Consider the following 16,417-nt stretch of genomic DNA (forward strand, 5'->3'; position numbering starts at 1 on the left):
TCCTTGTTGGACTAGGAGAGGAGAGGGAAGGAGAGAGGGGGAAAGGAAAGGGGGGGGGGGCGCCACCCCCCTCCTTGTCCAATTCGGACTTGGGGGGGAGGGGTGCGCGGCTTCCCCTTGGCCGCCTCTCCTCTTCCACCAATTGGGCCCATGAGGCCCAATAGCCTCCGGGGGGGTTCCGGTAACCCCCCGGTACTCCGGTTTATCCGATAACCCCCGGAACCATTCCGGTATCCGAATATAGTCATCCAATATATCAATCTTCATGTCTTGACCATTTCGAGACTCCTCGTCATGTCCGTGATCACATCCGGGACTCCGAACAACCTTCGGTACATAAAAACATATAAACTCATAATATAACTATCATCGAAACGTTAAGCGTGCGGACCCTACGGGTTCGAGAACTATGTAGACATGACCGAGACATGTCTCCGGTTAATAACCAATAGCGAAACCTGGATGCTCATATTGGCTCCCACATATTCTACGAAGATCTTTATCGGTCAGACCGCATAACAACATACGTTGTTCCCTTTGTCATCGGTATGTTACTTGCCTGAGATTCGATCGTCGGTATCTCAATACCTAGTTCAATCTCGTTACCGGCAAGTCTCTTTACTCGTTCCGTAATACATCATCCCACAACTAACTCATTAGTTGCAATGCTTGCAAGGCTTAGGTGATGTGCATTACCGAGAGGGCCCAGAGATACCTCTCCGACAATCGGAGTGACAAATCCTAATCTCGAAATACGCCAACCCAACAAGTACCTTTGGATACACATGTAGAGCACCTTTATAATCACCCAGTTACATTGTGACGTTTGGTAGCACACAAAGTGTTCCTCCGGTAAACGGGAGTTGCATAATCTCATAGTCATAGGAACATGTATAAGTTATGAAGAAAGCAATAGCAACATACTAAATGACCGAGTGCTAAGCTAACGGAATGGGTCAAGTCAATCACATCATTCTCCTAATGATGTGATCCCGTTAATCAAATGACAACTCATGTCTATGGCTAGGAAACATAACCATCTTTGATCAACGAGCTAGTCAAGTAGAGGCATACTAGTGACACTCTGTTTGTCTATGTATTCACACATGTATCATGTTTCCGGTTAATACAATTCTAGCATGAATAATAAACATTTATCATGATATAAGGAAATAAATAATAACTTTATTATTGCCTCTAGGGCATATTTCCTTCAAAAAGATAGGTCTAATCATTTCAGCAAAGCACTCAAAATCCTCATCATCCTTTATCTTGGATGGTTTGGGAGGAAAAGGCATGGGTTTCTGAACCCATGGTTCACTTTCCTTACCGTGCTTCCTAGCAACAAAGTCTCTCTTATCATAACGTTGATTCTTTGATTGTGGGTTATCAAGATCAACAGCAGGTTGAATTTCTATATCATTATCATTACTAGGTTGAGCATCATCATGAACATCATCATTAACATTTTCATTAGGTTCATGTTCATTACCAGATTGTGTTTCAGCATCAGAAATAGAAATATCATTTGGATTCTCAGGTGGTTCAGCAATAGGTTCACTAGAAGCATGCAAAGTCCTATCATTTTTATTTTTCTTCTTTTTAGAAGGTCTAGGTGCATCTAAATTATTTTTTTGAGAATCCTGCTCAATTCTCTTAGGGTGGCCTTTAGGATACAAAGGTTCCTTGTAACATCCCAAAATTCTAAATTTTGGAATGTTATATTAAATAAATATTTATGCTTGTTTGTTTGATTGTTGTGTGACTGATTGTGTGAAATTGAGTGAAATTTGAAAATTTTGAAAGTTGAATGAGAGGGAATGAAATGACTTTCCCAAACTTTCACCCTTGCATTTATGATCTCCATGAATTCAAATTATTTCATCACAAAACCCTAGAGTGAAGATGATATGACTTCTTCCATTTAAATAAATGAAAAAAAAAGTTTTGAAAAGATTTGAATTCCATTTGGAAATATTTCAAATTCGAAAACTTTATGCAACTCAATGATTTTCAGGAGAGAAGATAAAATGACTTCTTCAATTATATGAAATATGAGTTGGAAGTTAAAAAGAATCAAATTGAAAGTCATTTGAAAGTATTTTGAAACTCCCTTTCAAATTTGGAATTATTTGGATTTTATTCAAAATTATTTTTCTCCTAAAAATAAATAAATGGAAATAAGGGTAAAATGATTCCCTTTAATGGAAAATTAGGAGAAAATAATTTTGAAATAATTTTGGTATTTTAAAAATGATTTTTTGTTGAGTTTTATTGCAATAGTAGCACTGTTTGCCTTTTTTTAGTATTTTATTTGAACCTGGAAAATAGTTCATGTTTTAGGAAATGTTTTTCTGAAAATTTTGATATATTATATGCCTATATACTTTTTATTATTATTTGTTGTTTCTTTTTATTTTGTTGTCTGTGAAAAGAATAAAAAGAAAATCCTCGAACAGTACCAGGCCGAAGCCCAGCACTGTTCCCCTCTCTCTCTTCCCGCACCGCACGGCCCATTGGCCTTTCAGCCCACAGCTACGCGCACGCCCGAAACGCCTCCGCCTCGGTCGCCCGCTCCTCTCTCTCGCCCTTGTGCCACTGACCGCTGGGCCCCACTGCCCGATCGCCCTCGCCCGCCGTCTTCTTCCTCCCCACGCCAAGTCGCGCCGCCGCCGCCGGAATCCCGATCTTCTCGGGATCACGAATCCCCTCGCCCCTCCTCCAAGAACTCCTCCCCCTATAAATACCCCTCTCCCTCGACCCGTTCCCCTCCTTTCCCCTCACCGAAACCCCTTGCCTCGCCCGTAATCTCTCGCCGGAGCCGAGCACCGCCGCCGCACCATTGATGCCCTAGAGCCCGCCTCCGACCTCCCCGAGACCCGCAGCCACCACCATCGTGATCCCCTCCCTCGACTACACCTTCCCAACAACTCGCCTGAGCCGCAAAACCACCGGATTGCCATCGTCGTTGATCACCGACGCCATCCGCCGCCTCGAGCTCGCCGTCAACCACCTCCGACCATCTCCTCCGACTCCACGACCACCGTTGGACTCGTCGTCGCCCGCTACATCGCGCCGACCCCTCCACCTTCATCGCGGACGACCGGAGCGCCACCGCCACCGCCGACGACGACCTCGCCGGAGACGCCACCACCGCTGTAAGCAACCTCCACCGTCCGATCTGTTATTGACGGCATAGGTTAGATCTAACGAACGGTTACGTTTTTTAAAATTAGATCGGTTTAGTTCCGGTTTGTTACGGTTTTTATTCGGTTTAGATCAGTTCAAGTCTAGTCGGTTTAGCCGACCGGTCTTTCTGTTTTAGCCCGTACACGTTTGTGTTATTTTACGACCGAGCGCTAGATAGTTCAGATCGCCCACCTCCCTGGCCCGATAGCAGTAGGCCACGTAGCTAGTGGCCGATTTTTTTTGTTTTGATTTTCGTTTCTGTTTTAAAAACAGAATAGTTCTGATTCTATATTGCTTATAACTTTTATGTTTTAGATCCAAATTTAGTGTTTCTTTTTGCATTAGTTTTATAATTTCTTGAAGTTTCTGCTAGTGCAATTGGATTTCATATTTGAGTTGTTTAAAATTGAATTTGATGAAATTTGTTCAAATCACCAATTTGGTCGTATCTTGGGTTTTATAAAATATTTTTGATTGATTCTTTTTGCTACTGTTTTGTTATAGTTTTGTCTATCCAGTAGCATATAGTGATTTATTTTTAGTTTATTTTAAATTAATGTTTTAGCAAAACAGTACTGTTTTAGTTATAGTGTTGTTTTAGCCTTTTCTTTATTGTTTTTATTAGTTTTAAATTATTTCTTTTTGTCACTTTTGACAAATTTAGTTTTGTTTCTGTTTGTCAACCAAAGAAAATTTTATTTTTATTTCAAAAAATTATTTTATTTAGTTTTGTATGAAAACTTGTTTAGGTCATAGTTACTGTTTCATAAAAGCTTTTTATTTGTTTCTTTTTGCAAATAAAATTTTATGAAAAATACCTTCTGTTAACTTAGTTGTTTTACTTTGTATTTTCTGTTAATTTATAAGTTTAGTGTTTTAATTGTTGTTAAGTTTTTACTTAGGACAAAACTATTTTGTGTTATGTCTTAGAGTTTTCTTTATTAGTTTTGTTGTGTAGTTGTCCTTTGTTCTCATTCGGTGTCCCTTGTTGTTTTGCAATTTATTTGTTGGTTTCATTATGAGTGTTAGAATTGTTTGCTAGTATGTTTGCTTATATGAATGCTATGTTTGACTATATAGATTTTCAACAGAGTGACGAATAGTTCTACCAAGTCATTATTCTGAGAGCTTTGTTATCTTCATCAAGTAATACCAGGCAAGTTCACTTTGACCATGCTTTCATACCTATGTTTTTACTGCATTTAGTGGCATCTTTGCAACAACCCTCCAGTAGTAATATTGAATTCTTGTAGTTGAGTAGTATGCATGAGGTAGGAACCCATCACCCTGTTACCAAGCCCGGGACGTTATTTATTTTAATGCTACGCTATAGTAGACGGGGTTTGGTATGAGTGCACGAGAGTGGTGTGAAGAAGGAGGACTCTACGTCAATGACGACAACTCCATGATGGCATCTGCAAGGACTACATCTTCAAGGCCTTAAGACTTCAAGACTCGAGACAAGAATTCAATACACACTACTGGGTGAAGGACGGTTGACGGGCACCCTGGAGAAACCAGTGGATGGCCGGGATGCATGGAGAAGCGCCATGACATCTTGCGGAAAGCTTCACCCAGACTCAAAGAGACGGAAGAATACTTCATGCACGGAAGCTTACCTGTGCAACCGCAAGTCACTATGGGCTCTGGCTTGGTTGACCTTAGTTGTGACTCTGGCTGGGACGGTGCTAGCAGATGTAGAACTACGGTAGGATTGGATGAGCACCGGACAGTGGTCAGAGGAACTCTTTGGAAGACCATGTTTCGGTCATCTTGTTCTCAAACACCCTGAAGTGCGAGAACGTAAAAAGAGGGATCGAATCTTGCGGGGAAAGTGTACAAACCTCTGTAGAGGGTTTAAAACCTAATCGATTAGCCGTGTCCCCGGTTACGGACAATTTGAGCCTCTGGACTTGGATCTATCTCGGAACTCTCAACATCGGACTGATAACATAATTGTGGGCAACTTATGATGATTTGGGCCATGAGACATCGGTTGGCGGAACCATGTCATGATAGGAAACTCCGTAGTACAGACTCCGGTTAATTCCTTTGATGTAGGGAAAATAAAACCAGCTTTTACGCAAACAAAATTCAGATACAGAGCCACAAAGCCATATTGCATATAGTATAGTTTATCATCTGTTTTTATTACAGTGATCTTGCCGGTACATTCAATGTACTAACCTACACGGCTGCAACGTATCATGTTGCAGATACTTTCTTCCGACGAGTAAGAGTACGGTACAGGGTTACGGTCTACACTCAACCTGCCGATGGCGTTGATGGGACTCCACACCCGTTTAATTGTTTCCGCTGAGTATTATGAGGTATATATCAGTTTTACGTTATTTATACATGTGATTGCACTTTGATATATACATTGATGTACTGTGTGTGCCAGCATGTTGATCCAGGGATGGCACAGATACACAGAGACTTGACCGTCTGAGGTCGGGTCGCTACAGATATGGTATCAGAGCACATGTTGACTGTAGGACGTGACCCTAGAAATCGGAAAGCCCCTATGACAGGATATATCTAAAACTTTGCTTTCAAAAAGACCCTTACTTCTCACCTTTTCTGATTTTATCAAATAGTCCCTCTTACCTCAAATAGTTAGAACATACCACATCCCCTTTTGACCACTCGGAGGATCAGCTGAAGCCACTCCATGAAGGACTAGATATCGGACAACTGATAACCACTTCAGAGTAAAGAGGATTTCATCATTTGAAGACTTCGAAGACTCGAAGAATTTGAAGACTAAAGATTTATTTGACCTTTAGAAGACCAAACTCCTGTTATATACTTACGTTAGATGCGACGATTTGTGAGCTGTCATTTGTTTGATGTTTTTCCGACAGCCACAAAAAATAAAACCGGTTTCTTCAAAACTATTGTTTGTATTGTGTGTATCCCTCCCCACCTCTCTCTTATCTCACCCCAAAGCCCTTGGACCCAATAGATGAGGAAGGAAGAAGGACTAGTATTCTTTGGACCGATGACTCAGCCGAAGGCAGAGCTATGGATTAAAAACATGGAGGATCACTTCGGGGAAAAAATGATTTCAAGGAAGTACGAGGTTCAAGATGCTATTCAGTATTTTACCGAGAGTGCTGCAACCTGGTGGAAAATGCATCAAGCCATACAAGGATGCAATGGAGCAAAGACTTGCAAGAAGACTCTGACAAGATCTCGTCTTATCCGGAAGCACGATGATAACCCGAAGAAGAAACCTTGTGCATGCAAGATTTGCAGAGAAATAGGACACACCCAGGAGGAACACAAGGATGGATGCCCTCATTGTGAGGAGAATCACCCAACCGAAGAATGCCCGACTGGGCAGGTTACTTGTTTCCTGTGTGAAGGAATTACTCATTTCCCGGCTCAGTGTCATATTTACCCCAAGGTACAAGAAATTACCAAGCAGCAGGAAGTAGCCATGAAAGAAACCCTCAGGGAAAATTCAGAAGAACCTGCGATGAAGGAAGTTATTGAAGACCCTAATGGTGAAGGCCTAAACAGATTTTTCGCCCAAGCTTGCTATTCATGTGGAGAAGAAGGACATTTTTCAGAGTATTGCATGAAGGAAAGCCAAGAGTATCTCAGAGACTTCCCGATAATAGAAGTGAAGTTTGACCCTCAGGAAATAGAAGCTCTGATCATTACAGAGAAATCTAGAAAGAGAAAACGAAGGCATACCCAGAACACCCCAATTTCTGCAAGAAAGGACCTGAGTCAGATCACTTGTTACAAGTGCAAGACCTTAGGTCACTATGCCAATAAATGTCCAGAGAAGAAGCCTAGAATCCAAGGAGCCTACATAATCACAAAGAAGCCCCGAGACATTTGTTTTCGCTGCAAGGAAGCAGGACATTTTTCTAGGGAATGTTCAAATCAGAAGAAAGCTGGAGCTGAGTAGTTGAGATTTTGATATGGATAATAAGAGTGGTAGAAAGCAATCTTATTTTCATAAGTTCGATGAGTTGAGTTATGTAATGGGTGCTCAGAGATTGTAATGAATTCATGAAATCAATAAAGTTAATGTGTTATGATTTCATATGTTGTATTATGTGAGTTTTTACTCTATGAACAAAGATTTTGGACCAGTTTCGAGGATATGAGAAATATGGTCTATGGATGGATTTGTGAATTTCATTTAAGGGTGGTAGTACCCTGTGAAGAATACTTGACCCATGGAAAGGATAATGATATTTCAGGGAGTGAAGTTTGGACAAAATAGGTAAATTAAGACCATGTATTTCTTTAATAGGTGGTAAATTCTTAACATCTTCAGCTTTTATACCTTTTTCTTTCATAGATTTCTTTGCCTCTTGCATATCTTCAGGACTGAGAAATAGAACTCCCCTTTTCTTCGGAGTTGGTTTAGGAATAGGCTCAGGAGTTGGCTCGGAAGTGTCCAATTATTTTCATTTGTCAACATATTATTCAATAGAATCTCAGCTTCATCCGGTGTTCTTTCCCTGAAAACAGAACCAGCACAACTATCCAAGTAATCTCTGGAAGCATCGGTTAGTCCATTATAAAAGATATCAAGTATTTCATTTTTCTTGAGAGGATGATCAGGCAAAGCATTAAGTAATTGGAGAAGCCTCCCCCAAGCTTGTGGGAGACTCTCTTCTTCAATTTGCACAAAATTATATATTTCCCTTAAAGCAGCTTGTTTCTTATGAGCAGGGAAATATTTAGTAGAGAAGTAATAAATCATATCCTGGGGACTACGCACACAACCAGGATCAAGAGAATTAAAACATATCTTAGCATCACCCTTTAATGAGAACGGAAATATTTTAAGGATATAAAAGTAGCGAGTTCACTCATCATTAGTGAACAGGGTGGCTATATCATTTAATTTAGTAAGATGTGCCACTACAGTTTCAGATTCATAGCCATAAAAAGGATCAGATTCAACCAAATTAATTATATCAGGATCAATGGAGAATTCATAATCCTTATCAGTAACACAGATAGGTGAAGTAGCAAAAGCAGGGGCAGGTTTCATTCTAGCATTAAGAGATTGCTGCTTCCATTTAGCTAATAACTTCTTAAGATCATATCTATCATTACAAGCTAAAATAGCTCTAGCACCTTCTTCATCCATATCATAACCCTCAGGAACAACAGGTAATTCATATTTATTAGGGGCAGAGTCTTCATCATCACTATCATCAATATTATCAGTTTCAATAATTTCATTCTCTCTAGCCCTAGCAAGTTGTTCATCAAGAAATTCACCAAGTGGCACAGTAGTATCAAGCATAGAAGTAGTTTCATCATAAGTATCATGCATAGCAGGAGTGGCATCATCAATAACATGCGACATATTAGAATTAATAGCAGAAGCAGGTTTAGGTGTTGCAAGCTTACTCAAAACAGAAGGTGAATCAAGTGCAGAGCTAGATGGCAGTTCCTTACCTTCCCTCGTAGTTGAGGGATAAATTGTTGTTTTTGCGTCTTTCAAGTTCTTCATAGTGACCAGCGGATATAAATCCCAAGTGACTCAAAGAATAGAGCTATGCTCCCCGGCAACGGCGCCAGGAAATAGTCTTGATAACCCACAAGTATAGGGGATCGCAACAGTTTTCGAGGGTAGAGTATTCAACCCAAATTTATTGATTCGACACAAGGGGAGCCAAAGAATATTCTCCAGTATTAGTAGTTGAGTTGTCAATTCAACCACACCTGGATAACTTAATATCTGCAGCAAAGTATTTAGTAGCAAAGTAATATGGAAGTAACGGTAACGGTAGCAAAAGTAATATTTTTGGGTTTTGTAGTGATTGTAACAGTAGCAACGGAAAAGTAAATAAGCGAAGAACAATATATGAAAAGCTCGTAGGCATTGGATCGGTGATGGAGAATTATCCCGGATGCGGTTCATCATGTAACAATCATAACATAGGGTGACACAGAACTAGCTCCAATTCATCAATGTAATGTAGGCATGTATTCCGAATATAGTCATACGTGCTTATGGAAAAGAACTTGCATGACATCTTTTGTCCTACCCTCCCGTGGCAGCAGGGTCCTAGCGGAAACTAAGGGATATTAAGGCCTCCTTTTAATAGAGTACCAGACCAAAGCATTAACACATAGTGAATACATGAACTCCTCAAACTACGGTCATCATCGGGAGTGGTCCCGATTATTGTCACTTCGGGGTTGCCGGATCATAACACATAGTAGGTGACTATAGACTTGCAAGATAGGATCAAGAACTCACATATATTCATGAAAACATAATAGGTTCAGATCTGAAATCATGGCACTCGGGCCCTAGTGACAAGCATTAAGCATAGCAAAGTCATATCAACATCAATCTCAGAACATAGTGGATACTAGGGATCAAACCCTAACAAAACTAACTCGATTACATGATAAATCTCATCCAACCCATCACCGTCCAGCAAGCCTACAATGGAATTACTCACGCACGGCGGTGAGCATCATGAAATTGGTGATGGAGAATGGTTGATGATGACGACGGCGACGGATTCCCCTCTCCGGAGCCCCGAACGGACTCCAGATCAGCCCTCCCGAGAGGTTTTAGGGCTTGGCGGCGGCTCCGTATCGTAAAACGCGATGAATCCTTCTCTCTGATTTTTTTTTCTCCCCGAACACGAATATATGGAGTTGGAGTTGAGGTCGGTGGAGCAACAGGGGGCCCACGAGGAAGGGGGCGCGCCCCCCACCCTCGTGGACAGGTGGTGGCCCCCCTGACGTGGATTCTTCTTCCAGTATTTTTAATATTTTCCAAAAATAAGTTCCATGGAGTTTCAATCATTCCGAGAACTTTTGTTTCTGCACATAAATAACACCATGGCAATTCTTCTGAAAACAGCGTCAGTCCGGGTTAGTTCCATTCAAATCATGCAAGTTAGAGTCCAAAACAAGGGCAAAAGTGTTTGGAAAAGTAGATACGACAGAGACGTATTACCTCCCCTCCTTTATATACGGGGGAGGGGGCACCCCATAGACACACAAGTTGATAGTTGTCTTAGCCGTGTGCGGTGCCCCCTCCACAGATTTCCACCTCGGACATATCATTGTAGAGCTTAGGCGAAGCCCTGCGTCGGTAACTTCATCATCACCGTCACCACGTCGTCATGCTGACGAAACTCTCCCTCGGCCTCAGCTGGATCAAGAGTACAAGGGACGTCACCGAGCTGAACGTGTGCAGATCGCGGAGGTGTTGTCCGTTCGGTACTTGGATCAGTTGGATCGCGAAGATGTTCGACTACATCAACTGCATTACTAAACGCTTCCGCTTTCGGTCCACGAGGGTACATGGACACACTCTCCCTGCTCGTTGCTACGCATCACCTAGATGGATCTTGCGTGTGCGTAGGAATTTTATTGAAATTACTGCGTTCCCCAACAAAAAAATCATTGGTATCTGTACACACAAAACCAAACAAGCTTGTCCCCAACACAAGAAGAAGGTCGTCAAGATTCTTGTCTTGCTAGTTACAAGATTAACTTGCAAGTGGTAATGATAATGGGTAGGGAGGTAAAATAGTACAATAAAAATAGTAATTTTTTAAAGCTATCAGTAAAGGAGAATAGATTCAGGGGCATAGATTCACTAGTGACATCTCTCTCAAGGATACAAGTGTGGTGTCGTGAACAAATTACGATTGGGTAGTGATTAAATTGCAATTTTTTTATTTATGACTATGATCATTAATGATATAATATCATATATGCATTACGTCTGTGATAAGTAGACCGTTAATCCAACTGCATCTACTGCTAATAATCCATCCCAAGAACGATATTCAACATGCATCTCAAGGTATTAAGTTTATAAGAAATAGAGCATTGCAATAAGTATGATGGCATAATTTGGACAGTAAAACATCAATCAATATGAAGAGACACCAACTTTTATCCTACAAAGCACAAATCACTCTGAAGATAAACCCGTCAAACTTGGCCAAAAATGATAGATAGATCGGAGAGCACACAAAGTTATTCAATTATACAGCAAGAAGACTCAAAAGATTCAATTGAATGCAATGAACAATTTGATCATCAAGAGTCAATTCATCATATCCCAATAAACACATCCATGAATTACATCAGATGGATCTCAAGCATGTGAGGTATCTCACGGGAACTTGGTATTGAAGATCAGAGAGAGAGGGAGAGAGAGAGAGAGTCATCTAGATGCTACTATGGATCCTAAGGTCTTAAGGGAACTACTCGCACATGGTCACGGAGGTAGTAAGGTTGATGAAGAAGTCTCCGACGATGGATTCCTCCTCCGACAGAGTACCAGAATAGGCTTCCAGATTGGATCTCCTCGGAATAGAAGTTTGCAGTGGCAAATTTTTTTGGATAAAAATCTTCTGAAGGTTTTTGCTATTTATAAGATTTTTAGTCAGTGGAATGGATGTAAGGCGGTGGATAGGGGGCCCATATGACCTAGGGGCGCGACCAAGGCCCTAGCCGTGCCAGGTGGCTGTTTGGGGCCCCTTTAGCTCCTCCCGTTCCCCTCCGATACTTCCTAAAACCTTTGTGCCCATAAAAATCGTATTTAATCCTCGGGGGCTTTTGACCTCGATTTTTCTGTAAATTAAAAAAATACAGAAAATAACAAGTCACACTAGGCAGTGAATTAATAGGTTAGTCCAGAAAATAATATAAATTGGCATAAAATGTATAAAAAAGTGATAATGTAGTAGTATGAATCAATCAAATATTATAAATATGTTTGAGACGTCTCAGGGATCCCTCGTGTCCTGTCGGCGTCGTCACGTGTCTGCCTGGCTTTATGTGGCCTTAAGACATGGAGGCACGGTGGACCCCAGGTCTTGCCAGTGAGAGGGCCCCTACTCCATTTTTAGGTGTCTTTTTGTGTTCATTTAGGGTTTGTGTCCTGCTCACGAAGAAGAGGACAACGACTCTCTAGTGATGGAATAAGATTCTCCCCGTCTAGCCCTCATCCTGGTGGTCCATCTAGCATCGTCCAAGGGCCTATGGAGGTGTGTCTCTAGGGAACTTGCGGGATTCAGCCAGAGTTTGTTTTCGATGGATCTACTTGGATTCAATATTTGTCCGTCTGTGTTCGTGTGTCTATAGGTTAGATACTTTCAATCTACACTTCTCTTCATCGGAGATTGTTGATGTTCTAGTGCGTTGGTCCTATGGGGCCTTAGCGCAGCGACTTTCTGACTTTCTACTAAGGGAGGGGCGATGACGGGGGCACGTCTTCCGCTTGCTCCTGAACACGGATGTAATCTTTGTTACTTGTGATGTTCTATGTATTGCCATGACTATCGATGAATAAATCAGAAGTTTTTCAATAAAAAGTCTTTAAGAATAAAACAAAACTGTAATTGCTAGTTTAGTCAGGCATGTCATGAACAGGAAAGCATAGTACGGTGGATAGGGCTAAGCGTTGTTGTATCTCCTTCCTCCTCCACAAGAAAAGCCCCTTCTCCTTTCGTCGGCGCTGCCGCCGGTCCGCCCTATCTCTGATGGCCTCAAAGCCATGGAGGTGCAGAGGATCTCGGCCGCCCGACGGCGGGAGGGACCCGTTCTCGTTCTTGTTAGAATCAGTGTCTTGGTTGAGTTGTGTGGCAGCGGCGATGTACTTAGTAGGAATAACATCTCCCACGTTCTATCACTGTCTCGATGGTGCGTCTAGCATCGTCAGAGGGAGTGTAAAGGTGTTTCTTCATCGGATCTCGCGGGATTTGGTCGGTGCTGGTCTTCGGTGGATCTGTTTTCATCCGGTCTTCGTTCATCTTCGTTTGAGTGTTTACATGTTTGATCCTTCTGACCTACGCCTTTCTTCATCGGCAATGGTTGTTGCTCTAGTGCGCTGGTCCTATGGAGCCTTAGCACGACGGACTTTCCGACTGACTACTACAATAAGGTTTGTCCGGCTCCAGTGACGAAGGGGAGATGACAACAACACGTCTTCAGCTCGATCCAGTGTTTGTAGTCGTCGCTAGATGGTTAACGAACATGGTTGTAATTTTTATTATCTCTGTTGTTCTTTATACTGCCATGATTGAAGATGAATAGATTGGAAGTTTCTCATAAAAAACGAAGCAATTAGTGCACTGTAAATGGAGTTTCTCTCAGAAAGTTTTAATCCATATGCCAGTCACTAGCACTGTCCATAGAATTAACTGACATAAACCCCTAAAATCCATAATGTCACAGTAACTCATAAACCTAAAAGCTACCACTAATAGTGCAATTTTCAAGCTAGTACATAACAACCTACTGCAATTATGCAGTTCCTCGTTACGTCACATTTGCAGTTCCTCATTACGTCACACACTTCTTCAGTCTTCAGAGCCTCACTTGCTCTCCACCCCCGCCTCCGCAGCTCTCCGCGGGGTGTTCTTCCGCCGGCTCCCATTCTGCCGGAATCCGGTCGGTGCCCTCGCTGGCGCGCCGCCCTTCTCCTCCGTCGCTGACGCCGAGCCGCGCTTCGACTGTCGCCGCCTCTTCTTCCCTCCGTTCCCAGCTGCGCCCGTCGACTCCCTGCGTGGCGCAATCTCTTCTTTTGTGCCGTCGCCGTCGTCTTCAACCTTGGCGACATCCTCTTCCTCATCGACGTCGTGCTTGAAAAGCTTCTGTGGCCGTCCCCTCCTCTTGTAGGCTGGGATCACCTCCTCACCCGCGCTACCCGCGTCCTCGTTCTTCGCAGCTTCCATCGATTCCTTGGCCTTCCCACCTCTAGGCCTGCCCATCCAGGATCCAGGCAGCCCGCAGCCTGAGCCAATAGCTCTAATCGCAGAGCTGCAAGTAGCAGAAATAAATCGAGTGAGACCATCTTTCCTCTCGGTGCCTTCCTTGGAAAGAATCAACCAAATAACTGATGTATAAAGAGACATGATTTTCAGTCAACAAAGAGAGCAGAAGACGGTTTCAGACTTTCAGTCAGCATCTGAAAATCTGCTACTGTAAATGGCTAAGAGAAGGTTCAGATTAAGCAGCTGTTGGTTTAAAAGCTCGGCTATCTAACGATGTCTCCCTTCTTACAGATGCATGCCATCTGCTGTTGGGGGTAAAATACACAAAAGATCTTCCAGAGTTCCGATGATTTCACCACAAATCAGTCTGTAGAACCAGGAGCATCAAAGGACTCCGGCACATTTCAGGTGGGAATGAAAGCTTGCTTGCTTGGTGGGGATCCAAGGAGAACCAGCTACAAAGCAACCTAACCACTGTACCATCTAAATCCAACAACCAAAAACAGAAGGCAAGAACCGCGAGCAACCTCATATCTACTAGTGGAGCGCTATCAAGAACTCCAAATCATCACCCCAGGTCCAACTAGGGATTGATTAACAGAAGAACAGAGAAAGAAACGACGAAGAACCTGCAACGACGCAGAGGCTGGCTGGCAAGGCAAGGCAGGCGACGAACTTGTTCTAGCAAAACTCCCCTCTCTTGGATTCTTGCAGCAAGAGGAGATCTTCAGAGGCTTGCTGGTTTGTCTGGACTGATCTATGGCCTTTTTGATGGTTTGTCTGGACTGATCTACGGTTGCTCTCGGGCAAGAACAAGACGGAGAACAGAGGAGGCACAGGGTGATGCTGTTGGGCAAATGGACTATGGGCAGCAGATACGGACGGTGGGTGGGGAGCGTCTGAGGTTTTGTGGAAGATTGTGCGCACACAGAGAAGAGAAGAGAACCAAGAGGCAGAGGAGAACTGGTCACACTATTCTCCAGAGAGAGAGAGAGAGAGAGAGAGAGAGAGAGAGGAGTTGCTATACCGCCCATGGACCGCAGTAACAACGTGGAGGCACAGGCAGGAATGTACCCGCAGGGCATCCTGGGGGCAGCGTCACGGTAAAACCACCCATTTCTTCTCGCTTTTGCTTGTGGTTTACACTTGGCCACTGAGGACGGCGGGGACATGCAACGTGAGAGACGAGACAAGGCCAATGTGAAATGTCCCCTGACGAAGCAGTGTACGTGGATGCACTGATGATTCCCTGTTTATAGTTTTGGAGGGAAATGCGCAGAGGGATGAAAAATGCTGGAAGAGACAAGGGATTTACCATCTTGGCGGAAAACACCAAACTCGGCCGTGTCCTCTGCACGGAGGACGAACCAACAACTTGGACGACTCGAGTGATGTTGTTGTTCTTCACGTAGGACGCCATTGGTTGCCCGCATTCACTATTAGGCCTGTATAGCATGAAAATTAAAGCATCTCTGGGCCTGCATCTCTGGGAACGCTCAAATCGACCGTTTTTCCTCAGCCAGGCCCGAGCGATGCAACCCTCGGCACGTGGGCGTGGGCGGTTGCACGCGTGGGTGCGGTCCCGAGAAGTCTTGTTGTTTCCAGACGCGTCGTCATAAATTACCCTCATCTCCCCCTCCTCACCGCTCTCTCCCCTCTTCCCCACTCACACCGGCGGCGGCGACCACCTGAGCTCTACTGCGAATCGATCCAAGACGGCGGCGGCAACCACCGGAGTGACTGCAGACCTGTACTGGAGCACATCGGCCATGGCGGTAAGACCTCGTCCTCTCTGTACATTCACTGCTTTCGACTCGGGCTAGATTCAATTAGAGCACGCCATTGAAGAGTTAGGGGGGATTTAACACATCGGGCGTAGGGATTGACATCAATCGATTCTGCATCTACAGCTCATAGGTTATTTTTCGATTACATCGGGGGCAGGGATTGGATTGTCTAGCCGCGGCGACCCTGGAGTCGTGTCGAGCGGGGGGGGGGGGGGGGGGCGTAGTCATCTTATTCTTATTTTCTTCCTCACTGGCTTCGTCCTCATCGTCTTCGTCAAGAACGATGGGTCTTGCACGGTCGCCTGACGTCGGCACCCTGGCCACCATCTGCACCTCGTCGTTGTCGAACTCCGGCGACCCGAACGTACTACTCCAGTACGCCGCGGCACGCTGGTCTTGAGGCGCCTTGTACTGACTGTACTTGGCCCATCGAGCGTCGCTGGAGTCTGCCTGATTCATGGCCCAGCACAGCATGTCCACTGACATCGCGCCCTTGGCTGGGTCGAACCAGTGTCTTCAGCTCGTCCGGCGTAGCCTTCTTCATCACAACATCAGCCTCCTTGTGCATGTCATCGATGCTGCTGAAGTTCGAGCACACTTATGTGGTCTGCTCGAACTTCTTGCGGTCACCGAGCGAGCACCCAAGGAAGAAGGTCCCTCCATCCAATGCCCCAGGGGAAAGGGTTGGGGTTGGAGTGGGAG

General features: G+C 43.8%; 1 protein-coding gene across 2 annotated transcripts; it reads right to left on the reverse strand.

Moving 5' to 3' along the window:
- Positions 1 to 13,298: 13,298 nt before the first annotated feature.
- LOC109773721 (uncharacterized) lies at positions 13,299 to 14,900 on the reverse strand. 2 transcript variants are annotated; one of them, XM_020332434.4, is made up of 2 exons: positions 14,558 to 14,900; positions 13,299 to 13,974 (listed from the first exon to the last, which is right to left on the reverse strand). In XM_020332434.4, exon 2 carries the CDS (start codon positions 13,923 to 13,925, stop codon positions 13,530 to 13,532), a length of 396 nt encoding a protein of 131 aa, XP_020188023.1. In that variant the 5' UTR covers positions 13,926 to 13,974; positions 14,558 to 14,900; the 3' UTR covers positions 13,299 to 13,529. The 2 variants fall into 2 exon arrangements, with proteins under 2 accessions (XP_020188023.1, XP_040246467.1); XM_040390533.2 differs by having other exon boundaries at positions 14,456 to 14,561.
- Between the last annotated feature and the right edge of the window lie 1,517 nt (positions 14,901 to 16,417).

The sequence above is a fragment of the Aegilops tauschii genome, chromosome 5, assembly GCF_002575655.3.
Source record: "Aegilops tauschii subsp. strangulata cultivar AL8/78 chromosome 5, Aet v6.0, whole genome shotgun sequence".
NCBI classification, from domain to species: domain Eukaryota; kingdom Viridiplantae; phylum Streptophyta; class Magnoliopsida; order Poales; family Poaceae; genus Aegilops; species Aegilops tauschii.